Source organism: Monodelphis domestica, chromosome 5, assembly GCF_027887165.1.
Source record: "Monodelphis domestica isolate mMonDom1 chromosome 5, mMonDom1.pri, whole genome shotgun sequence".
In the NCBI taxonomy this organism is placed as follows: domain Eukaryota; kingdom Metazoa; phylum Chordata; class Mammalia; order Didelphimorphia; family Didelphidae; genus Monodelphis; species Monodelphis domestica.
Genome location: NC_077231.1, coordinates 138091467 through 138116816, shown reverse-complemented (window position 1 = coordinate 138116816; position 25350 = coordinate 138091467). Strand labels below are relative to the sequence as shown.

General features: G+C 34.2%; 1 protein-coding gene and 1 long non-coding RNA gene across 4 annotated transcripts in view; one reads left to right on the top strand and one right to left on the bottom strand.

The window, feature by feature from the left end:
- ITPR2 (inositol 1,4,5-trisphosphate receptor type 2) overlaps window positions 1-25350 on the top strand; it is a 561528-nt gene that overhangs the window by 443564 nt on the left and 92614 nt on the right. For both annotated transcript variants that reach the window (XM_001363065.4, XM_056799421.1), the window contains 4 exons: window positions 6207-6314; window positions 9994-10186; window positions 18148-18273; window positions 23292-23467. In XM_001363065.4, coding sequence (XP_001363102.1) covers window positions 6207-6314; window positions 9994-10186; window positions 18148-18273; window positions 23292-23467 — 603 coding nt within the window. The remainder of the gene's footprint in view (window positions 1-6206; window positions 6315-9993; window positions 10187-18147; window positions 18274-23291; window positions 23468-25350) is intronic.
- On the bottom strand, window positions 155-24776 carry LOC103097118 (uncharacterized). Of its 2 annotated transcripts, XR_008912216.1 has the most exons (4): window positions 24442-24776; window positions 20278-20403; window positions 5053-5208; window positions 155-319 (listed from the first exon to the last, which is right to left on the bottom strand). It is a non-coding gene; the product is annotated as an uncharacterized LOC103097118 (long non-coding RNA). The 2 variants fall into 2 exon arrangements; XR_008912217.1 differs by lacking the exon at window positions 5053-5208.

The window sequence follows — 25350 nt, the reverse complement described above, 5'->3', positions numbered from 1 at the left end:
AGAAAGGCTATTCTATTTTTCATCTATGTAGTAGCCTTCCGTTTCATCTATAAAGGCTCTTTGGAGGATCTGGAATAATTTGATCTCACACTCTGCTGTCTTAGTCTCATTTTCCCCTCCACTGCCTTCTTGATTGTGATGTAATATAACAATCTTTTGACTTTACTCCTTTTTAATGTATAAGAATTAGCTTGAACTCTAACCTGGCAATTCTCTTGGCTTATTGCCTTTGTGCATAACTCTTTCAACTCTTTATTTCCCTCTTCAAAGAAGACATTCTTTCATTTACTTTCAGCTTCCTGATGTCTTCTGGTTTCATCTGTAATGAGAACATCAATATTAATAGAGTTCAATTCTTCCATGTTAACTAGACGACCTGGCTGTTGGGACAACAACCTTAAAGTTATAGCAACAATATTTAAATGAACGTTTACAGAGAGTATATGGGGAGAAATTTTGGTGATGTAAGAACAATATATTGGTAAACTTGATTGTAATGAAAAGACAATTATAATCTGAAAGAGTTGCTTCGGATACTGAGAGCATCAGTGCTTTGCCCAGGATCACACGTAACTGTGTAGATCTTCCTGAATCTGAAGCCAGATCTTTGACTATTATACTACACTGTCTAAAAGACAGAGAAAGGGAGTAAAATGTAAAGTCTTTGAGATGGAGTGTTTCATTTTTATTTTTGCATCAACTAATGTTGTTGAACAGTACCTACCACATGGCAGGATCTCAATTTATGGTTATTTAATTGATTTTTTAAGTGGTAAAGTCCAGGACTTGGAATAAGAACTGACTGAATTGTAGTCCTACCATAGTCACTTACTTAGCTGTGTGACTGGGTAAATCACTTACCCATTCTGTGCCCAAATTTCCTTCTAAAACCTACCTCATAGAAATGTAAATCAAAACAACTCTGAGGTATCACCTCACACCTAGCGGATTGGCTAACCTGACAGCTATGGAAAGTAATGAATGCTGGAGGGGATGCAACAAAGTAGGGACACTAATTCATTGCTGGTGGAGTTGTGAATTGATCCAGCCATTCTGGAGGGCAATTTGGAACTATGCCCAAAGGGTGATAAAAGACTGTCTGCCCTTTGATCCAGCCATAGCACTGCTGGGTCTGTACCCCAAAGAGATAATAAGGAAAACAAATTGTACAAGAATATTCATAGCTGTGCTCTTTGTGGTGGCCAAATATTGGAAAATGAGGGGATGCCCTTCAATTGGAGAATGGCTGAACAAATTGTGGTATATGTTGGTGATGGAATACTATTGTGCTCAAAGGAATAATAAACTGGAGGAATTCCATGGAGACTGGAACAACCTCCAGGAAGTGATGCAGAGTGAGAGGAGCAGAACCAGGAAATCATACACAGAGACTGATACACTGTGGTACAACCGAATGTAATGTTTTCACTAGCAGTAATGCAGTGATCCAGGACAATCCTGAGGGGTTTATGAGAAAGAACACTATCCACATTCAGAGAAAGAACTCTGGGAGTAAAAACACAGAAGAAAAACAACTGCTTGATCACATGGGTCGAGGGGATATGGTTGGGGATGCAGACTCTAAATGAACATCCTAATGCAAACACCAACAACATGGAAATAGGTTCTGATCAAGGACACATGTAAAACCCAGTGGAATTGCATGTTAGCTATGGCAGGAGGTTGGGAGGAGGGGAGGAAAAGAATATGAATCTTGTAACCATGGAAAAATATTCTAAATTAATTAATTAAATAAAATTTTTCCAAATTAAAAAAAAATTAAAATAAAATCTACCTCATAGAGTTGTTGTAAAACTCCAATTTTGAACCTTAACATAGTAGGTAAATGCTAGTATTAATATTAATCTCTAGGTTTTCCTGACATTGCTCTCTCCAGGGTCTCCTCTTACCTATCCAAGTACTCTTTCTCATTCTCCTTTGTGGATCTTTACGCAGGTCACACCTTAACCATAGGTATCCTCCAAAGCTCTGTCATGGACACCATTCCTTTTTCCCTCTTTGCTATCTCACTTGGTGATCTCATTATCTCCAATAGATTAGAACAAAAGAATAGAGGGAAAGCATTTATTAAGAACCTACTCTATGCTAAGCACTGTGCTAAGAGCTTTACAAATATTATTTGATTTTCACAACAACCATGTGAGGTAGATGTTATTATGATCCCCATTTTTCAGTTGAGGAAACTAAGGCAGACAAAAGTTATATTTCTTACCCAGAGCCAAACAGTGAGTGTTTTTGTCTGACTCTGAACTCAGATCTTCTGGACTCCAGGCCTAGCACTATATCCACTGTTCCACTTAGATCCCTTTATTAAATTGTTATTTCTATGTATATGATTCTCAAATCTATTTATCTATCCCTACCCTCTATCTTGACCTTCACTCTCACATTTCTACCTACCTTTTACATATCTAAAACTGGATATCCAATAGAACTCTTAAATTCAACATGTCCAAATAGAACTACCTTCTCTCTCTTTTGAATTTCCATTTTACTATCAAGATCACTGCCATCTTCCCAGGCTTTCCTGGCTTGAAACCTAGGTGTCATCCCATATTACTCACTCTCACCCCACTGTATCTAATCTGTTGCCAAGGCATGCCAATCTTGCTTTTGTAAAATCCCTTACATATACCTCCTTCTGTCCTCTGAAACAGACAAACTTTTTTACAGTCTGCTTTTCATTTCTGGAATGCTCTTTCCCTTTATTTCTATCTCCTTACTTCCCTGGCTACCTTCAAATCTCAGCCAAGATTCTACCTTCTGCAAGAAGCCTCAGTTTGTCCTCTTTGTCACTAGTGCCTTTGTTCTGAGATTACCTCCAATTTACCATGTATAAATCTCTGGCTATTTACATACATATCCACATACATATATAGTTTTTCTCCCCTCCATGTTGCTTCCCTCTTTAGAATGTGAGCCTCTGAAAGGTAGTGACTATTTTGCCTTTCTTCATCTCTCCAGATATTAGCAAAATGGTTGGCATATTTTAACATCTTAATAAATGTATATAGACTTGGCTTGTCTTATTTGTAATATGGATTATAATGATAATAGTATAAATGACAAGATTTTCTAAGATTTAGAATTTTCCAGGAATTTTTCTTCTTTCTAACATGTAGTACTGTATTTTAGTTCAATCTCTCACTGCTAAAATTAATTGTTGAAACTCTTTGTTGGTTAGTCTTCCAGACCATGTCTTAAAGTGATTGCCATTAATTCCAAGTACAGTTATTAGGGTCATTTTAAGTAATAGGGTTAGGTTTCATAGGATGCCTATCATTGAGTATCTTCATTAGCTGCTTGTCAGTTTTTAATTAGGGTTTAAATTGAATTTCTCACTCTGCCACTCTCCATGGACATGCCATTTCTACATTACTGTAACTTGCCAAATGATTTCAACTTTGAATTCCAAAGAGTAGAGTGATATAGTCCTGTTACTTTCTTCAAGTACTAGTAGGCTTTTTTTTTTTTACATAATGTAATATAAAGGACACATAACAGTTGACAGGTGAAAAATGTGGCTTAGCTAAGGAGTCCTCATTTAGAAAATGCATTTTCCCTGGTATAAAGTATTAAATCATTCTAGTTGAAATATTCTATTTAAAAGTATACTCTTTAGAGCTTCAAATATTATATATCTAAAATATATGTATAACTCGATTGCTCAAAGTTAGAGCTATTCATTGGGTTATGTGCAAATTAGCTAGAACATGGAAGCAATTAGTTTTCTACTTAATTCTCTGATTTCAAAATCCCTAAGGAGCAAAGTTGTTTTGCATTCCATCTATGAAACAGCAATTTTATTTATATTTTGGCTTGCAAAATTGTGAGTGATGTTTTATTTCTCAGTGATAATTCTTTCCATTATCTGATTTTTGACCACATTACTCTGGTTTTTCCTTTTTTCAAAGAGCTGGAAAGAAAGATCTAGATTAAATCACCTGCTCAAACTCACATTTACACCAGGTAAAACAAATTATAAGTAGATACAAAATAGGATGTGATGACACTAAATTTTTGATCAGATGCTTAGCCCACTAAGCTAGGTGGACTCCTTTTTTTGTATACATGCATGTAAAAATGTTGCAATAATTTTTGCCGACACACCATTTTACTATAAAATAACAAGATTGATTTTTTAAAAAACAGGTAAGATAGAATTCAGATTAATGTCTTCATCAGCTTTAGCAGGCTATGAGTCTATTTTGAAACATCATGTAATAATGGGCAGAAAATCTCAGACACAAGAAGCTATGTATTTACTTTGAGAGAAGTCATAGGAAAAGAGATAGAGAGTCTCAGATTCAAGCTAATGTGTTCAGCTTCCACTTCTGACACATACTGGCCCTCAATTTCTCAAAACTTCAGAAACCTAAGAACAATGGCCAATCTATATTGTTTGATGCAGTCAACTCTTTGGTAGTTTTCATTATAGGTTGCATCAACAAGAATAATCCAATTGCATTATTATCACTCAAAACATTTTTGAAATATATCTTTTGAAATTGTCTTAAAACACTATTTGCATGAGTGAGAACAGAAGCAGAGGGCCAGCCAACAAGATAGTTACAATAACAAAACAACAACACTAAAAAGAACTTGGGTTAAATGCAATGTCCAGCCTTGCTTCCAAAGGATGTAGAAATACCCTTCCCTCCTCTTGCTAAAGAAGTGGCAGATTGTGGTTGCAAAATGTCACACATGCTGTAAGACCTAATCTGTTGTTAGTTAGTTTTACATAACTTCTATTTTCATAAGGAAAGACTCTTTTTGGGGGATGAATAACAGGGAATTAACTGGACAAAATAAACCCAAAGTCACCAATGACATTTAGAATAAAAACCAGCTGCGTATGCTTTTGAATGTCTTCAGTAATGCTTCTGTTGAGCACCTCATATTCCTAAGACAGGGTGCTAGGTGCTGACAGGCAAACTAGAAGACAGTCCCCCTGTACTCCAGGAGTCTTTTGTTCTGGAGGGATCTAATGTGTAAACCTAGGTAACACAGGAGGAGGAAGGGAGTACTTACTGCCTGGGAGGGTTAGTAAAGGATTATGGCTCATCAGCTGGACCTTGAAATATGCTTGTAAGATTGTGAGAGGCACAGGCGAGGGAGGAGCACATTCAGGTGGGTGGTTAGAGTGCTGAGAAAAGGCACAGATGCAGGAGATGGGGGCCAGGTTTCCTGGAGAACAAGCAGGACAGTTTAGCTGGAATTTAGTGTATGAAGGGAGATTATGTGCAACATCTCAGGAGGAAGAGGCTGCAGCCAGCTGAGAAGGGTTTAAAACATTAACCTGTAGAAACAAAACCACGTTTTGTCCTAGAGAAGAGGTTCTTAACTTGAGCCTATTAAATTATTTTCAAAGTTATTTAGTTAGCTTTATTTCAGTACAACAGATTCCTTTAATCTTCTGTATTTTATGCACTTAAAGACATTATTTTGATAGGCTACACCTGATTGCCAAGGGGATTCATGATGCAAAAAAAAAAAAAAAGTTTAGAAACTTCATCCTAGAGGAATAGGTTGCCATCGAATGGTGGCACTTTTCATTTGGATGACTCCATTTGTTTCTCTTGTACTTGCCTGCACATTTGCACTAATGTTTGATTGATTTTGCCAACACTTTCTGCCCTGTGGCTGGTAGGGGCAGTGAGAGGCTGCTAAGCTGAGGATCTGGATCTGGGAGATAGAGAACATTGTATTGTAAAGTAAAGTAAATATAAGTGTTAAAAGTTAAGGTGACAACTGTCTGATTTCAGGCTTCCACTGAGGATCATAGAAAGTATCTCTCCTGTATAAGGGGGAACAGTACTTTATAATGTGCTTTAATATCATGTGTTTAATGGTGATGATGTCTTACTATGTGTTTAATTTATCAAGTAAACTTTACAATACACATGTATAAAAATCACGTCATATATGAGGTCAACAAGTGTGTGCTTATCCTGCCAGTTTTAGCCAACCATGGTAATTATCATGGAACATATCTCCTTTGGATATGAGGACCTACTGTAATTATTTTTCTTTGGTATGAGATTTGGATTTTTTTTTTTGCAGAGAGAAATAGATTGCTAGAGATTGTGATGATATAACAATTAAAAAAAAAGAATATGCTTCAATATTCACCACTGTAATCTGTAAGAAATAAACTGAAAATTTTTTTTCATTCTTTTTCCTAGCTGGCTCGCCATAATAAAGCATTACAGCAGATGCTTAAACCAGGGTCCGATCCAGAAGAAGGAGATGAAGCTTTAAAGTACTATGCTAACCATACAGCACAAATTGAAGTAACGTATTATAATTTCTTGCATGAGACCAACTATAATATATACAATCTTATTTTCCATTTTAGAACATCTTCAAATATTTCTAGGAAAGCTAAGTAGAATTAAATTATTTAGCTAATGCATATTTATACTAGAAAATCCTGGGAAAATGATATATGGAAAATAGGAGTATATACTTTTAAAATATGAGGATTGTATTTTTTCCTAGCCCTTAATGTTATAAACTAGAAAGTTTTCCAAGGAAACAATAATGGCAGAGCAATAGTATTTAAAGGAGGCATTTTAATTGATGAAAATATTAAACACATAGTGGTAGTTCCTTTATTAAATTAGAATTCAAAAAGTTTACAAATAAATTTCAAAGTGAAGGAAACAGAAAAAAGACTAACAATATTTTCAGACTAGTGTCATGATCTTGGATTAACTGAACATTTCCATTTTCAGTATTCAATATCTAGCTCTAGTCTACCTCACCTTAAGGCTGTCAGACATTTAAAGGCAGAAGAAAAGAACATATATTAAAAAAAGAACATTAAAAACATATAAAAAAGAACATCAATACATAAAGAGGATATAGTGAGAACCATATATTTTTAGTCACTAAACTATCATTTTGACATCATTTAGCAAAGCTAGTTTGACAAAAGTGAAAAGAGCAATCAATATTTACTATTCTTCATTTATATCTAAATATTTGTTTCACATCAGTGGGTATTTTATGTGCTAAATATAAGACTTGATAGATTGGAGGCCTGAGGAATGAAAGGTATCTAGTGAAACCCACTTACCTGATAAATGTAGAAATAAAGGTTCATCTATATAAAGTAAATTGCCCCAGGTCAAAGGGAGTAAATAACAGAATTAGGATTTGAAACCAAGTCTTCTGGCTTCCAATACAGGGTCTCCCATAAGTGTTCTCCAGTGGCTTAAAAAGGAACATATACTTCTCTTTTTTATCTACACAGTTAATGCCATTTTTTTTAGGAAGGCTATACTTGGGGTCACTTGTGCTTTGCAAAGTTCCAGGAAGATAGGAATAACTTTCCTTTCTTCCTGGAGGCAAGAAAATTGGAATTCAAAATATCTGTTCATCAAAAAAAGTCTAAGATTCAGAGCTCTTTGAGAAACATGGCCTTTTTGGCATTCTAGGATCTAAATGATGAATGCTGTTTCCATTTGGTATCAAAAAAGAAGAGAATAAGAGAAATAAGTGTTCAGTTTTCAATTTCATACCACAAATGCAAAGATTTAGAAATTCTCAGAGGTAGTCTACTAGGGATCATCTAGTCCAATGCATAAAACTTCCTCAACTTAATTTATTTTTACACCTTTGGAAACAGAATCCATTTAGATTATCAAGGGAAATTAGTTTGAACCAATAAAATTCTCCATAATAACATTTTAAAAGAAAAATGATTATTGGTTTTATTACTGTGCTTAGTAGAGGAGATATTTTGGGGAACTGTTCTAATGAATTTAGTGAAAAAAAGATGTGCTTATCACATAAGTCTTTTGACTATAGATAACAGAATCTTTGAATCTAAATTCAACTTTTTGATTTGAAAGAAACCTTATTCCAACTGGCCACTCAGTGCAAGAGTCCCTGGCACTAACATTCAAACTCTGCTTGAATGCTTCCAGTGATAAAGAATTCTCCATTTGACATTTTACTTTTGAACTACTCTAATTATTTAAAAAATCCTTTATACTGAGCAGAAATGTACCTCCACAGCACTGTCCTCCACTGGTCTCATTTCTTTTATCTGGAATTTTATGTAAAAAATGTCTACTCCAAGTATAGCCCTTTAAATATTGGAAAATCATTAACATCTTTCCCCTTCATCATTTTGTTTTTAAGCTAAGCAGCATCACTTCTTTCAACTTTTACTTAAACAGTATGATTTTCAGACTTCTACATTCTGGTCGTTTGCCCCTGATGTCTTCTAGTTTGTCAATATCTTATTAGGATGTGAATCTCATACTTGAATATAGCATCCCATTTGTCATTATCTCTTGTGAAATTACTCAGTGCAGTTTTACTAATGTAGACTAAGATTATGTTAGCCTTTTAGCAAATACAGAATTTGTGGTCAACTAAAACTTAGGTCTTTTTCACATAAACTATTATCAAGTCAAGTGTGTCTTCAGTCTTATGCTCTGCAGAATTAATTTTTGGAAATTAAATGTAAGCATTGCATTTATCACTCTCAAATCGTTGTTGTTAGTCCAACATTCTAACCTTTCAAAAGTTCTTTGGTAATACATGAAAACAAACACCCCTTCTCCGTTAGGAGTATAAAACATAACTTTGAAATGTTGTTTTTACCAGTCTTTTCTGCATTGTACATTATCAGAATTTTAGCTTAGTCCCTGTCTGAATTACCAGATTCCAAATCAGGGAGGTCAAGATTAATGAGGCCTTAATATACATATGTGTGCCTGAGTTTATGTTGTACAAAGAATATAACAAAATGCACTTTATTTCAAATAATGAAACTTTTACAAAACATTTCTTAGAGATTCAAAACACCATATAAATTATCTTATTTACTTCATAGCAGTCTTTTTATGAAGACTGGAGTATGTTTTTTTTTTCTCTTCTTGTTAGACTAGAAGCTCCATGAGGGCAGAAATCATCTCATCTAAATATTTTATTTTCCTTTGTGCATTGAACACAATAGTCTGCAGATGATAAGGGCTGAGTTAATTTTTTTGTGTAATGAGTGAATCAAGTATTTTTTAAGCATCTACTCTGTGGAATGTGTTAGGTCAGTTACTGAGGAAGATACACAAACTCATAGGAATGATCAAATTAATATGAAGATAAATTTAATGCAAAGTCAAATTTAAGTGCTATGATATCTAGAAAGCCATTAGTTTTTGGAACATGACATTAAAACTTCATATTTTAATGAAATCCAATAAATGGTACTTTTCCATTATAGAAGATTTTATGGGTAGAATCCTTCAGTGATTAGTTAAAGTCACACTATTGGAAAGTAATCCCTTTAACAGCTTTTATATTGGGGGATCTTTTTTTAATGACTGAGTTTTTTTCTTTTTGAGTATGCAATTAATAACAAAACAAAGCATTTTTTTTACAAACTGCAGAATTCAGATATTAGAAGCCTATTGTACACATATATAGAGAAAAGTCATTGAGGCTAACTATAATTCTAGATATAAAAATGTGAAGCTTCATAATGTAAACTCTCTCTCCAAATATTGTAGAGGCACCATAAAGTTCCCATTCCTGAAAAAGTTATCAGAATTCTATGAAGAATTTTATTTAGTGGAATAATTGTTAAATTTATACATAACCTGCTAAAAATCTTCAAAACTTTTCAAGGAACAATGGCTATGTTTTCTGAACATCATCCTATTCCCCCCTTATCTGTTGTTTTTAAAGTAATCCTCTTCATTGAGTCAGAGTGAGACAATAAGTATGTGACTTCCAAAACATAACTTTAATTCAGAAAAGATGAAAAGTATTCATTCTTATTGATTTAGAAGTCAAAGTTTATATTTTATGGGGAAAATAAAATATTAGGCATATCTTTTATATAACGGAATTCTTCAGTTTGAGAGCATATATTATATATCCTCAGACTAAAAGAAGCAAAGTTGAGTCAGGCTCAACTGCTGAGAAATATAAGAATACCACAAATTTATATTTCAGATTGTTCGTCATGATAGAACTATGGAACAGATTGTTTTTCCTGTTCCAAATATATGTGAATACCTCACTCGAGAATCCAAAAGTCGTGTATTCAACACAACTGAGAGAGATGAACAAGGAAGCAAAGTGAATGACTTTTTCCAACAGACTGAGGATCTTTACAATGAAATGAAATGGCAGAAAAAAATCAGGAGTAAGTATTTTAATTAATGAAATAAAATTATTACATTATAAATATATATGACAAGAATACATTTAATTGTGTTTCATGGCAACAGTCCTGTTTTAAATTTGTATTTCTTATAAGTCCGATATAAATTACTGCTAAAATGGAGACACCTGCCACTTACTACAGGGAAAAAAGAGAGAAAACGTGAAACTAACTAATTAGATAGTCTTTTGGCTGCAATCCCCTAGTTTTGTAAATATTATGTATTGCAAAGTAGCAGCTGTATATTTCATTGTCAGACAGAAAGATGAACAGCTGCATAGTTGATGTTCACTGAATAGGTCTTGAATGGTCATTAACTAATTGTGACTAGAATAAAGAAAAAGAGCCTGTAAAGTCTTCCTCTGTATTCTTGTGATTGAGATAATTTTCCAAATTTTTTTCCAAGTGCTTGTCTGTTTAAACTTATATGTAACTAACCAAGTTATTCAAATATTAAAATGTATAATTGTAGCCAGATAAAGTGAAATAGCTGGATTATTGATTATAAAAAACTTAAATACTTATGTATGTCTATGATCTCATGAATTTAGGTATTCCTTCCACTAGTATAGATCAGAAGCCTTTTATGCCTTCTCAGTCTGTTCAATTTATATCCCTACCCTTCTATGTATCCTCCACAGAGAATCTACCAAGTTTGTAAAACTTGTGTGTGGCTTCATACCATTTCATTGAATTGAAAATGTATGACCATTTCCTTATTATATTATCCCATGTAAAACTTTGTTTAATGAAAATTTTGTGTACATGTGTCTATCTATGTTAATTACTTGTTTTAGATTTCTCTAGAACATCTCAGTAATAGAAATAACATCAACGATGATAATTAGATAATTGGAAGTGCTTTATCTTTGGATAGAGCCTATGCAATATTATGATCTAAAAACTGAATCAAAAGGTCCTCCATGAGCAACATGTCATGCACAGTCATTATGTCATAGGATTCTAACTTCCTGGATTTAGAACTAGAAGGGAAATTAGAACACTTACTCAAACTCCTTTTTTATAGATGAGGGAAAAAATGAGATATGAAAAAACAGATTAACACCAGAGTTAGAGATGAGCAAAGCAGAGTTTTAAACCTAGGGACTTACTTCAAATCTAGAACACTTTCTACTATATTTTTCTGCCTCTCAAATGAAGATTTATCTGTAGAGAGGAGTTTTTGAAGACAAATTAGAATCAGGCCACTGACACCAGAAATCTCAGAATTCTTACTCTTAAGGATCCTGGTACTGATCAATGTAGATTCAGTGATGAAATTTTAAAAACTGTGCAACAAGTTACTAAAGGCTGTAATAATTTAGTACCTATCAAATACTAGCAAGACATGATTTGATAGCTATAATTATGCCTAAGAAGCTCATTATCTTTCAGACTGACAAAGAAATCCCTATGCTGCAAATTTAGACATTAAAATATCCCAGAGATCTCTATACAAGAACTTGACTGTTATAACTCAAACTGTTGTTCATAATTACCTGAACATAATATTGATTCTTAAACATCTAAAGATATTTTAATATGTTGCCATCCCAAATTTTCAAGGTTTCTAAGTTTCATGGAATAAAAACTTTCAAAATATAGAAACTTAACAGAAAAAATTATATTGGAAAATATTGTTACCTATATGCTACTGATATTGTACCACATATGCTCTCAGTGAGCCTATAGAGGATGAATTATAATATATTGAACTGTAAAAAGCAATTACCTTATCCACCTCTACAAAAGGGCATAAAGAACATTAAATATGAGAATAATAACTTGTTCTAGGACTGTTTTTATTTGAACTCACTGAAAAAAAGATAATAAGATAATGACAATAACTCTATTAATGTCCTGATAGACAAGTAATTTCAGCATAAGGGAAACCAATCCAATAAATGTTAAATGCCTACTATGTGCTAGGCACTGTCCAAAGTGCCAAGGATACAATTAATAAGAAGACAGTTTTTGACCTCAAGAAGCTTACAATCTAAAGGGTGAGACAACACAAAAAAGGGGCAAACAAGGAGTAAAGGGTACTTTGTATATCCTAAAACTACCAGTTAACTCTTAAGAACTGACAAAAACCCTGAATGATGCCCAATATGGTTGGTTGTGTGTGTGTGTGTGTGTGTGTGTGTGTGTGTGTGTGTGTGTGATTGAAATTTTTCTATGAACTTATGTAAAATACTAATATCTTACCTGCTGGAAATACTATAGTGTAGTGACCACTAAATCAGGCAAACTGTGAATGTACACAAAATGGATTAAATTCATAAGTAATATCTTTGTACACCAATGTTATAACAAAACATTAACTAGATCTTACCAATTACTGACAAAACATTTCAGAATTCTTTTTGTCAGTGGTACCTTGAGCTCTAAGTCACACAACAGTGCTGAATAGTGAAAGGCAATGATAAAAGTGACTTCAATCTTAAACCTTTATTAGATTAAAAAAGAGATGAAATTAAGGAGTAGTTACTAAAGAAGAGAAGGGAGTTGAAGACCTCTGAAACAATAACAAAAGAGTTGATTAAAAATAGTCCTGAGGTCTGAAATTATTTTGGAAAAGGAGTTGAGTATACTTGGACTAGAATTCTGAATGTCCTTTTTTAATGTGTTTGACAGCAGCTGTCACTTACATGGTTAAAAAAAAGTGGGAAAAAAGGTATATCAGAGAAAACTATCAAGGAATACCCATAAGGACCGGTATCAAACACCACCAAGAAACCACATGAGAGAAATATTGAGAATCTAAGAAAAGACATTGGAAGATTGCATCAATATCCAGGTGGTTTATGTCAAAGAAAACTTAAATAGTGAAAAATGTGGAAAGAAATGTAGAATTAAAAGCATACCAGAAATTCTGAATTTCCTTTATCAGCAATTAAAAGCAAAAGTTAAAAGGTCAGGGCAATACAAGAATCAAACTATTGCAAAGGCCAAAATATACAATATCAATAAAAAAAAAAAAAACTTTACTGAAGGGGGTTGAAAAATATAAAGAAACAAAGACATTATAGGCGAGAGGGAATTTCCTGAAGGTGAATATGAAAAAAATTGTATTACCTTTATGATTGCAGAAAATCTAGCACAACAAAAACGTAAGTTGGCTCAGACAATCGACAGAAAGCTTAGGTATTATTAATGTGTTAAACAATGGAGCAGTTACATCAAGGACAATCACTGAAACCTTAGTTTATCTGACAATTTTGAAAATGGTGAGACCACCTAAGATGCATAAATACTGACACAAATTCTTTACAGTGTTTTATGAATTACTAGTCTGGCCCCTTACCAACTTCCTTTCAGACATAAACCTGATCCTGCCTTTTTTTAAATTAAGACATGACATATCTATTACCAAATGATGAGGCTAAGTGCTAGGAATGAAAATGTGAGCAACTGAAATAGTACCTGCCCTCAAACAGGTTAAATTCTAATGGGAGAAGTCAACAAAATAAGGGAAGCAAGAAAGGAGGGAAATCTTCCTGATTCCAAATCCAATGCTTTACCCACTGTGCCACCTAGCTGTCCAAAAAGATAAGATAAAAGATTGCTTCTCAGAGCCAGCATGGTTCTAGGAATCAAGTCCAACATTTCAGTAGGGATGATGATGATTGGGGTATATAGTGCTGGTGAGTTTGTAACTAGTAGCTAGGAAGTGAGGCAGAACCATGCATTTGGACATATCAGAGACTAAGGTGATTGTATTTTTATAAATTGTAAAGAAAAAAATCAAAACTATTATTATTTTAAAAATATACAAATACATTAAAAACCAATATATTGACCAAGGAACAAAAAGCATGTGCAACAATTTCCAGGGCATATCAAAGGCAACTTATTATCATTTCTATAATTATTGATTAAACTGTCCAAAAACATCAGAACATATATAGTACCATTGTTTATCTTTACAAAGGCTTTTACTTAGTTCTGCACTAGTCTTATTCATATGGGGCAAATATAAAAAGCAGAATGCTAGAGTATTTGTTGTTCACAGAAAACTATTTTCTATTTAAAATATGCCATTGGTGCAATAATGCCTAGGATGATTTATATACAATTTGGCATTTATCAGGGAGGTAATTTATACCCACTATAATACTGCCTGGTCTTAAATCGATTATCATCTATCCTAAATAGAATTACTGTAAACGTGTTTCTAAATTAAAGAATTCAACTCCAAATATCTTATTACATATATAAATATATCTGTAAACATATACATTTATGAATATATCAAGAGATTTGCTTTTTGAAACTAAAGCTGAATTGGAAAAACATATTAAAAATAACTAACAACTATGAAATACCAGTCTTAATATAAACATTTAGAATTATTTGATGAACTGTAAAATATTTGGCAAGAATTTGTACAATATTAACAAAACATAGGGCCCATAACACAAAGGAAATTATAGAAAAATGAACAGTTCCATCCTTGGAAAGAAAGAAGAGGATTCATAGACATTATTATAGTACTAAGAAGGAGAAAGGAATAGGAATTAACATTTATTAAGCATCTACTATATGCTGGACACTGTGCTATGAATACTTACTAAAATTGATATTAAAATTTTGATGGGTTAGGGTTATGGGGGGGTCAATTGAAGGTACCAATTTTTGTCTGTGATGATATTCTGATTCTGGTACAATTTATTGATTTTTCAGGTATGTCACAAAGTTTGTACATTTTCAACTGCTTATTATTACCTGCTAATTTATGAAAATGATGTTCTGATGTTTCATTCTGATCAATTTGATCTTTTTAGATACTCAATAGGTAGTAGATTTTTGCATCCTTCAGTAATATAGCAATATTTATCATTTCATTAAAATATCTGCATGGATCAATCTGTTTAAGTTCTCTGAGGTTGATCCTTCGATAATTTCAGGTAGCAATGATTGATCTTATCTCACAATAATAAACCCACTCATCTATGTAAAAAAATCCTCATGACTCCCTCTCTAAATTGTTTAATATTTTTTGTTGACATATTGTTGCTTGAGTTCATGCAGATGTTGGCTATGGAGAGTCTTTTTGTTCTACTTTTGGAACTTGGCCATTTTATAAACTATATCCAAGGCTATTATTATTACTATTATCATTATCTGGTCCTCATCCTTTTGATGTGATTCAGATAAAAATAGTTTTGGTTCAAAGCTATTATATTGCTAATACTTCTTTCATTAAATGTTCTATAAACTATTGAACAAATGAATTTTTTTAAACCCTGCTTTTTCATATTTAAAGAAGTATTAGCATTTTAGTTCATTCTCTGTATATAACTCCAGTAGCAGATAAAAAAACAGGTATATACATATATATATATATATATATATATATACATATATATGCATATATACCTCATCTTGTTCCTACATTATTTTTATATTCTCAGCCATGTTTCTCTAGTTTGCATTCTCACTGGCTGTTCCCCATACCTGGAATTCTTTCCCTTCTAGTCTCCAACTCCTCTCTTCCTTGGCTACCTTCAAGTCTCAGCTACAGTCTCTCATTCTTCCAGAAGTCTTTGCTGGTCTTTCTTAATCTTAGTGCCTTCTATCTGAGATCATTTCCAGTTGAATCATGTGTTGTGCATAATTGCTTGCATGATTTCTCCTCTAGTAGACTATGTACTTTATGAGAGCAGGGACTAATATTTTTGTTTTGTGTAGTTTTGCTTTTTTGCCCCTCTTTATATAGCCAATGTTCTTGATAACAGGCACTAAATAAATGCTTCTGGATCATACTGTCATTTGAAAGCTTTTTGCTTCATGTATCCATCTTAGGGATGATCATATTTATTTCAAACATTGCTCTCTAATTTTCGTGAATCAATATTTTATCTGAGTGATGGTGGGTACCAATTCAGTTTGTGATAACATTCTGATTCCTATAAAGTTTACTGATTGAGTTCTTCAAATTATTTTTGAGATTTATAGAATGACTTGTCATAGATCTCCTAATCTATGAAAGAGAGTAAGTTTTAATATATAGTTTGAGTTACTAGATCATGATTTTCCTAAATACTTAAATAGAGCAGACAATAAATATGTGCAGCCTGCTATGATTTATTGGACCATCCCTAATTTTTTCTTGCACAATTTTATTTGATCACCAAGTCTGAGATCCTTAGATAGTTTTTGTAGTTCTTGGTGGCAATGACTTGTTGAATTGCCACCATAAAACTCTCCATTCCCACACAGAAATCTGCACAATTCAGTTATTTATTCCATTCTTCTTTGATGAAGTATTGGGACCTAAATTTACATGGATATCATTCATTAATTGTGTTTCTATTCTATTCTTGGATATTAGTGCTTTCAAAGACTTTATTTAGAGGTAAGCAACATTTGACAAAAACAATGGCAACTACCTGTTACCAGTCTTAACTACTGCTTAGTAATTTAAGTTTATTCCAAAAATATTATGTAGGTTTTTCACTTGTTAAAATTAGGCAGCTAAGTGGATCAGTGCTGGTCCTGGAATCAGGAAGAAATGAGTTCAAACTCAGCTTCGGATACTTATTTACTATAGATCTTGGGCAAGCCACTTAACCTTATTTGCCTCAGTTCCTCATTTGTATAATTCAAATAATAACATTACCTACCTTACAGGGTTGTGAAGACAAAAAGAGGTACCTGTAAAGCTCTCAGCACAGTACTATCAGTCATGCACCATAAGAATGTCAGCAGCTAGGTGGCAACAGGCTTGGAATCAGGAAGACCTGTCTTTCTGAATTCAAATCCATTTACCCCTGGGCAAGTCTCTTAATTCTGTTGGCCTCAGTTCTTTATTTGTAAATTGAACTGAAGAAGGAAATAGCAAACCAATCCAGTATCTTTGCCAAGAAAACCTCCAAATGGTGTCAGAGTTGGGACATGCCTGAAAACTACTATACAACATAAGACTGAGTAGGAATTGTTGTTTTCCTTGCCATGCACGGAACTATTCATTTTTCTATAGTTTCCTTAGTGCTATGGACCTGGTGTTTTGTTAATATTGTGTAAAACTTTACCAAATCTCTTACAGTTCTACATATAATTCCAAATGTTGATATTAAGATTAATATTGCGTAGGTTTTAGTTACTTTAAACATGTTCTCATTTTATCTTCACAGCCAACCTAAGAGGTAGGTAATGTAATTATCTGTAATTTTACAGTTTAGGAAACTTCCATACAGATTAAGTGACTTGCCTAGGATCACATAACTAGGAAATGTCTGGGGCTGGGATTGACCTCGGGTCTTCCTAATTCTATATCTTTATGAAATTAAAAGCCTCCAGAAAATAGAAATATAGGAGAAGGAATGAAAAGTACATGGGATTGTAGTACAAATTCATCACCATTTTCTTGTTTGCTATTGGTGTTTGTGCTGAAGATGTTTTCAGTGATAGTGAAGGAAAAAAGAGTGTATAGAATACTACTTTAGGTGAGTTTGAAAAATCCTTTTGTCTATTTGTGTAATAGTTTGTAGACATAAACATAAAAGAACAATGTGTAGTTGAATAGTGACATCCCAGGGCAATCAATCTAAAAACTGATGTCAATTTAAATTTTATTGAATATGAGAAAAATTATGATGAAGAAGATAGTGATGCCTTTCTTTTTATATGAATTTTATTTTATGACCTTAAATATCAATATTCAAAAGATAAAGAAGAGAACAAAATTATTTATGAAACTTTGAACTTTTCTTGTATAAAGTACAAACTGAATTTAACATGGGAGTAATGAAATTCCCTGCATGCTTGTCCCCTTTTGAACATCCTTTTAATTTGCCACTCTGTAATTTTTTTGAAGTTTCATTTCCAGTTTTTCTTTTCTTTTTTTTTTGCATCACTATTAGGATCTCCTGTATCTCCTCCCACCCTCCACCCAAGCAGCAGCTTTCCTTATTAACAAGTAATTTTTCTCCTTCTAGATAATCCTGCACTGTTCTGGTTCTCTAGACACATATCTCTCTGGGGAAGCATTTCATTCAATTTGGCTGTGTTCATCAATTTAGCGGTTGCTCTTTTCTATCCATTCGGAGATGATGGTGATGAAGGTAAGTTTTTTTTTTGTTTGTTTCTTTAAATGTTAAATGTTTTCAGTTCTGACAAAAATGACGTTAGGATTTTTATTATTTATGGATTTGAATTTAATACCCCATATGCATACCTTGGGGGCTATTTGTATTTATGTGTATTAATCGCCAAAAAGTAACATTAATGCCAAGGCACAATAAATACCAAATGGACATATGTCTCCCTGTCCAAACTGAACATTTGCCCAACCACCATCATTTGAGTTGTATCCTACTTTACCCCATCTCCCTAACATGAAATGGAAGGAGCTATGAAGGCAGAGGTGTTCCTATAAATAGGAAAGCTATGAAAAGGTTTGTTGATGGAAGTAATAGCTTACTCAGCAAGTGCTTTTTCCAGAGAAGGCAGAAACCCTAGAGGCTAAGATGCATGTAGTAGAGAAAGCTGAGGAGATGAAGGGGTAGGAGGCTGAATGATGTCCTTCTGTTACTCAAAGACGAAGAGAGTAATGAAGCAGAACTGATAGTATGGTACCCACTGAAGCAGTAGCTATTGCTGGGCCAGGCAGAAGAAAGTTACTGAACGCTCATTTGGAAGCATCAATCAATAAACATTTATTAAGCTCCTACTATGTGACAGGCACTGTGCTAAGCACTAGGGTAAAAGGCAGTCACTGCCTTCAAGGGGCTCACAATCTCATGGAGGAGATGGCATGCCAATAAATATATAGAATAAATAGGAAATAGTTAATGGGAGAAGGCACAAAAATTAAGAGGGATTGGGGTAGACTTCCAATAAAAGATGAGATTTTAGTTGGGACTTTAAAGGAAGTCAGGGAGGTGAACAGATAGAATAGAGGAGGGAGCGCATTTCAACCATGAGGGAACAGCCAGAATTGAGAGATGGAGTGTCCTGTTTGTGCAACAGCCAGGAGGCCAGAGACAATGGAATGAAGAGTACATGTCCTGGAATAAGGTGTAAGAAGACTGAAAGGTCAGAGAGGACTGTTATGAAGGACTTTGCCAAACAGAGCATTTTATATTTGTATCCTAAGGGCAATAGAAACCAGTGAAGTTTATTTAATGAGGGGCAAGGAGTATGACATGATTGGATCTGTGCTTTAGGAAAATCCCTGTACAACAATGGTATGTATGCTACCAATTCTGTCTGACCTTGATTACATTTTTCTCTATTATATATGCAAAAGTCTATGTGTGTAAGTTTGTGGTTCCTAGATTAATTTGTTACATATCAGTAGGGGTGAGAGAATGGGGTGCTAGTGTCATCACACAAATATTATCTAAGCCTGGGGAAAACAAGAATTCCAAAATATTATGTTATTTTAAAATATCTTATATCTGAGATTTGAGGAAAACTTACATATTTGCTTTAATTAAAAAAAATAAGACAGTTTCTTCAGAGGGGCATATATTCTATAGTTCCTATATATCATTATATTCCAAGGGGGAAATTATATGTATAATGCCAATAGAGGAGGTATTAAATAGGTATGTCTTATGAATTATAATGTGTTGCAAATTTACCATCTTAAAAGATTCAAAAGAATCAAAGATATTATCAAATTAAAAGTAGTTGATAGAGGAACTAGACTTTTTGAGGGTTTATTACTGAATGACCAGATCACTTGGTTAAAACAAGCTCAGTGTACAGAATCTTAAAGTTGGAAAGAACCTCAAGACCATCTAGTCCAGCCTGTGCCTCACAAAAATCCCTCAACAACATATCTCAAAGTGATCATGTGATCTTTGCTTGGAAGAAGTTATTTTAGGGGTGAGAAATCTGGAGCTTGAATGACTATAAGTTTTAATTACACAGTTAAATATACACGTATGTGCAAAAGAAGGCAGAAAAAAAAAACTGTCTTCAAGAGCTTCCAAATGCCAGATTTTCTGTCCCTCCTCAGCAAATATCAGAAACACTAGAATTAAAGTATCTAAATTTTAGATGTTCATTTCACTGTCATGCTGAAATGGCAGAAATACATAAGGAGACAGAAAACCTACCTCAGATACATATCTATACCCTGAGGCAGTCAGATGAAAAGCCGACAACCTTAAAGACCTGGCAGTCCTCTTCCTCTGACAAAGGTTTCATGACCATTCTGATCGTCATCATGCTGACCTGCTGGACTGTCAGTGAAATTGCTTGGTCAGTTTATCTAGCCCATATTTAACAAATCAATACCCTCTAAAACCTTCCTGGGATTAAGTGGTCATCCAGCCTGTGCTTGAGGACCTCTCCTGGGTGGCAAGGGTCTTACTGTCCCCCGAGGCAGTTCATGCCAGTAAAAGCTTTCCATACTCAATGAACTCAATGAAAGTAAAAGAATTGCTGGTCACGGTTTATATTTTGCTTTATGTGTACCTATGAAGAAGCCGACAAATCATAACTAGCACAAATTGACACACTTCATATTAGTGTCATCAGAAAAGTGGGAGATTAAACGTGACACTAGTGGTACAAATTTAACATCTTCCTGGCCCCAAACCACAAATGATCATCACGCATCATTGTCTTGTTGGAAGGGCAATGAAAGTCCTTCTTCCTAGCCTTTATTTGCTCTGTGGGATGCTGTAGCTAGATTCCCTTCCCAGGAAGTTATTTCATTTCTTTTCATGACCAAAATAATAAAATAATTTAAAACATTACTTAAAAAATCTGAACCTACACTATTTTACAGCTGACAAAATTCTCCTACCTTCCCATTGGAGGTATCAACACTGACTTCAGAATAAAAGTTTAGATAGCATTGGTGTCAGAAACTCAGAATGCCAAAGTTCCAGTGATAGTAAAGCAGTTAGTTTGGCCATATAAATTTCTAGAACACTTTGTATATATTAAAAAAAAACCATGAGATTTAAAAATGGCTAGCTGAAGTAGAGCCAAGGGAGCTGAGGGTGGTGGTGAGACCTTTGCCAAAGGGATCATAGCACAAGGTCTCAGGTTGGCTTGCCATGACCCACTTCAGCTTTTAGCCACATGCCTGAGCTGTGAATGTTGTTCCCTAATGTGAATCTATAATTCATAAGGGCAGTAAAACTAGCACTTGGGAAAAGATCAGGCACTGATATTATATATATATATATAAAACAATGTATTTCACTTACCCAAACTTTAATGAATCAATTATACTGATTTCTGTGATATCGAAATCACTTTAAAAGACTGATATATATTAATTTAAGGTTGCCAAGGAATTCAGGTATGTAATTCCTAAATGAAAACTCAAGTCAGCAGTCAACCTTTTGGAGTTTTTAATTACAAACCGGAGGAAGAAAGGTATGAGAGAGAGAGAGAGAGAGAGAGAGAGAAAGAGAGAGAGAGAGAGAGAGAGAAAGAGAGAGAGAGAGAGAAAGACAAAGGGGAGAGAAGGGAATAGGACTTAAATACCCCCTCTCCTTAGGCTGGGCCAAAGGCCCAAGCCCTTAGATAGCTGAGGCAAAGAAAAGAGATCAGTCCCTATCACTCACGTGACCAAAATGGAGAAACAGTCTCAGGGGCCTCCACCTCCAGACTCCTTCAGAGCAAAACCTCTCAGAGCAAAACCTCCTCAGAGCAAAACCTCTCAGAGCAAAAAACTCTCTTCCTCTGTCCTCAGACCCAGCTATCTTTAAGGAAACCATCTAAGTTCCCTCCCCTCAGTTCTCACATCTACCAATTACTGTCGATGTCTCCCTTGTGCCAATGGTGGCTCTAGTTTAACCCAGGACCGCCCAGAGGTCTGTGGCTTTGCACATGTCTGTTGAAGGTCATATTCTCAAATAATTAAATCTTGATCTTTGCTGCAGCCCTTCCTAAATCCTGTTATGCTAAGTAGGGTGGAGATTGTATTTTCCAAGACCTGGTTCTGTCATTCCAAGTATCTCTATTGTATCAATTCTAAAATCAATCATGACTCAAAGAACTTCATGTTCTATGCTTAAGCATAGGTCAAAACCCTTTCCATTGTTTAGCAAAAGGTTTCTGTCCTAAAGTAGTCTTAAGTAGGGAGGAGAAGGATCCTCCCGTGCCAAGGGGTTTCACATTCCAATAGAGTTCTTACTATCAGTAGGAAATTTTTTCCAGTATGAAATTCCCCAATGGGGAAATTTCCAACATTCATAAGTCTAAGAAATTTTAAGGTTTACATTTCAAAGGAAAAAATTAACACTAACAATAACAAATTTAGTTTGCGGGATCTTTTTTTTTTTTTAAGACAGTCGACACTTTTGGACTTCTTGGTAAAATATTTCATCGTTCTGTCAGGATTAAATTGGATCAAGTGATTTCACAAATAGTAGACCCTGGGGGCAGCTGGGTGGCGTAGTGGATTGAAAGCCAGGCCCAGAAATAGTAGGACCTACGTTCAAATCTGGCCTCAGACAATTCCTAGCTATGTGACCCTGGGCAAATCACTTTAACTCCCATTGCCACTCTTCTGTCTTGGAACCAAAAGTATTGTTTCCTATATAGAAGGTAAGGCTTTTAAAAAATAAATATTTTGTCCTCCTCACTTAAAAAAAATCATTAAATTTGCCTATGTATTTTATTAAAGAGGGACTCTGCACTTTGAGACTTTTTTACTACTTGTAATTATGTTCCATAATCAGAGAAAAAGGAAGATATGACCATAATCATAAGTTTATTCTTTTAAATTTATATTTTAAAATTGTTCACCCACAATAGGCTACATTTTTGTCATTAATCTTGAGTTTGAAATTAAGCCTTCTAATGAGACATATATAACAGAAATATTTAGCAAATCATCCTTACAGAGGAGCAAAATGTCTCATTTGATCAATTCTTAGTCCTAATAGAAATTTCATTAAGCAATGAATGTTAGTAGCATGAAATTATGTTATCTTATAAATGTAAGAATAGAATTTTTAAAAAATCTTCTTTAATATAGAGTATTGATTGAAATTGTTATGAAAGTATTCTGTGGTTTGATTCAATCTAATATATTAAAAATGGAACAGTGAATGAAATAACACTATCTTGTTACTTTCTTAATTAAAAAATGTTTTCTATCTTTCAGGTACACTCTCTCCATTGTTCTCAGTCCTCCTCTGGATAGCAGTTGCAGTCTGTACATCTATGCTGTTTTTCTTCCCCAAACCTTTTGGTATACGACCGTTTCTTGTGTCCATAATGCTCAGATCTATATATACAATAGGACTTGGACCTACACTGATCCTTCTTGGAGCTGCTAATGTAAGTACTTAAAACTACAATGTTGTAAATTAAGCAAATATTATTTTAAAATACAAACATATGCTTTGGTATACATACACACAATTAACCTCCCTTCCTCTAGAACCTACTCAGTTATTTTATAATAGTTTTTAATGTTTGGTACATTTTACCACATGATAAGACAGATAAGAAGGTTATCATAATTTAACTGACTGTAAATCAATTAACAAATTGTGAAGTCTGGAATTCTCCATCTAGGAAATTGGGGTAATTACTTCACATAATGAGAAATAAACTTATGGAACTCTCCAGGAGTATTGGCAAGAGATATAAAAGGATTCAAAATAGATTTGGACTTATCCAAAATATCCAAGAGAAGAACCATGCATTCTCACAGCATGTTCTTTGGGGTTATTTTTGGCAGCCAAGGTCCAGGATGGATGAACTTTAGTTCTGACTCAATAAAGCAATTCCCATGTTTCTGTTATTTTTTAGTTAATGAGAACATTTAATCAATCATCAGAACAACTTATTCTCCAATTCTTGGAGATAAAGATTTTATGCAATATTAATTCATATATCATCATTCACTTACACTAGTGTAATTCAACATTTTTCAAGTACAAAATTACTTACCAATTGAAGGGAGGAAGGAGAGGATAAGCATTTATGTAGCACTTACTATGTTCTAGGCACCTTGCTAACCACTTTCTACAAATATTATTTAATTTGATGTTCACAAGTCAATAAGGTAGGACTTATTATTATCCCCATTTTGAGGTTAAGGAAACTGAGGCAAAACAGAGGTTAAGTGACTTGCCCAAAGTTACATGGCTAATAATTATCTGAAGCCATATTTGTAGTCAAGATTTTCCAGACTTACAATGTGTAACAGTCCACCCATGTGTATGCACAAGGAAGATGATCAATCTGGAAGGATTGTATTAGGAAAGCGCATACATAGTCCTGCACATGACAAGAAAGGTACTGACCTTTGATCCCAGCATTCCTAAGGTTTAGGCTCTAACTCAGGTTTCTTTGTGCTGAGGAAATCCACTTCTCTGCCTTGTTGTAATTTATACCTGAACCAATGGCAATCCACTGTGTCTTCATTAATAGGTATTATGTACCTTTACATCACAATGTCAATACATAAGAGCAGCTCACAGACAGAAGCCCCTTATCATCTCTTTCACTTGTCCCTCTCCTACCTGGAGCTTGGCCTCTGGCCAAGAACAGCTTTTCTCATGCAATTTCCTTTATCTCTGTAAAAGACCTTTCCTTCTTAATCTCCTAACCTCAAGCCATCAGAGGTTACTCTCTCAGCTGATCTCTATACTCATTTCTGACTCTGGTGTTGTTGATTTAAGGTTATCTAACTGCCTAGTGTCCTTGTGAAGTTAGATAGCTGGGGCTTGCTGTGTAGCTCGCTCATTGGCTAAAATTGCGTTGGTGTCAGTCTCTATTCTTATCCATTTCCTCAGCTCCAGGCCTTCCCTCAAGAAATAATCAAATATCTTTCCTTTCATATTAGGGCTGCTGGACAACACCTTATACAATGCCTTTTATTTTCATCTCAGTTTTCTGAAATATTACTCCCCCCACTTCAGGTTACCCCTATGAAAATTTTCATTTGAATTAGAAATATTAGGAAAACTCATTGACTATGGGAGGGGCATGAGGAGAGGGAAAGAACATGAATCATGTAACCATGGAAAAATATTCTAAATTAATTAAATAAATAAGCTAAAAATATCAGGAAATTGACTTATTTTTCAAAATTCTAAAATTTTGTAAGAGTAATTTGAAAAGGGTTGTCAAACAAATATCTGTTGATTTAGATGCAAAAATCTGTGAAGAAATTGGCTTTAGAATCTTCAGGTATCGATTTGAACCTAGGA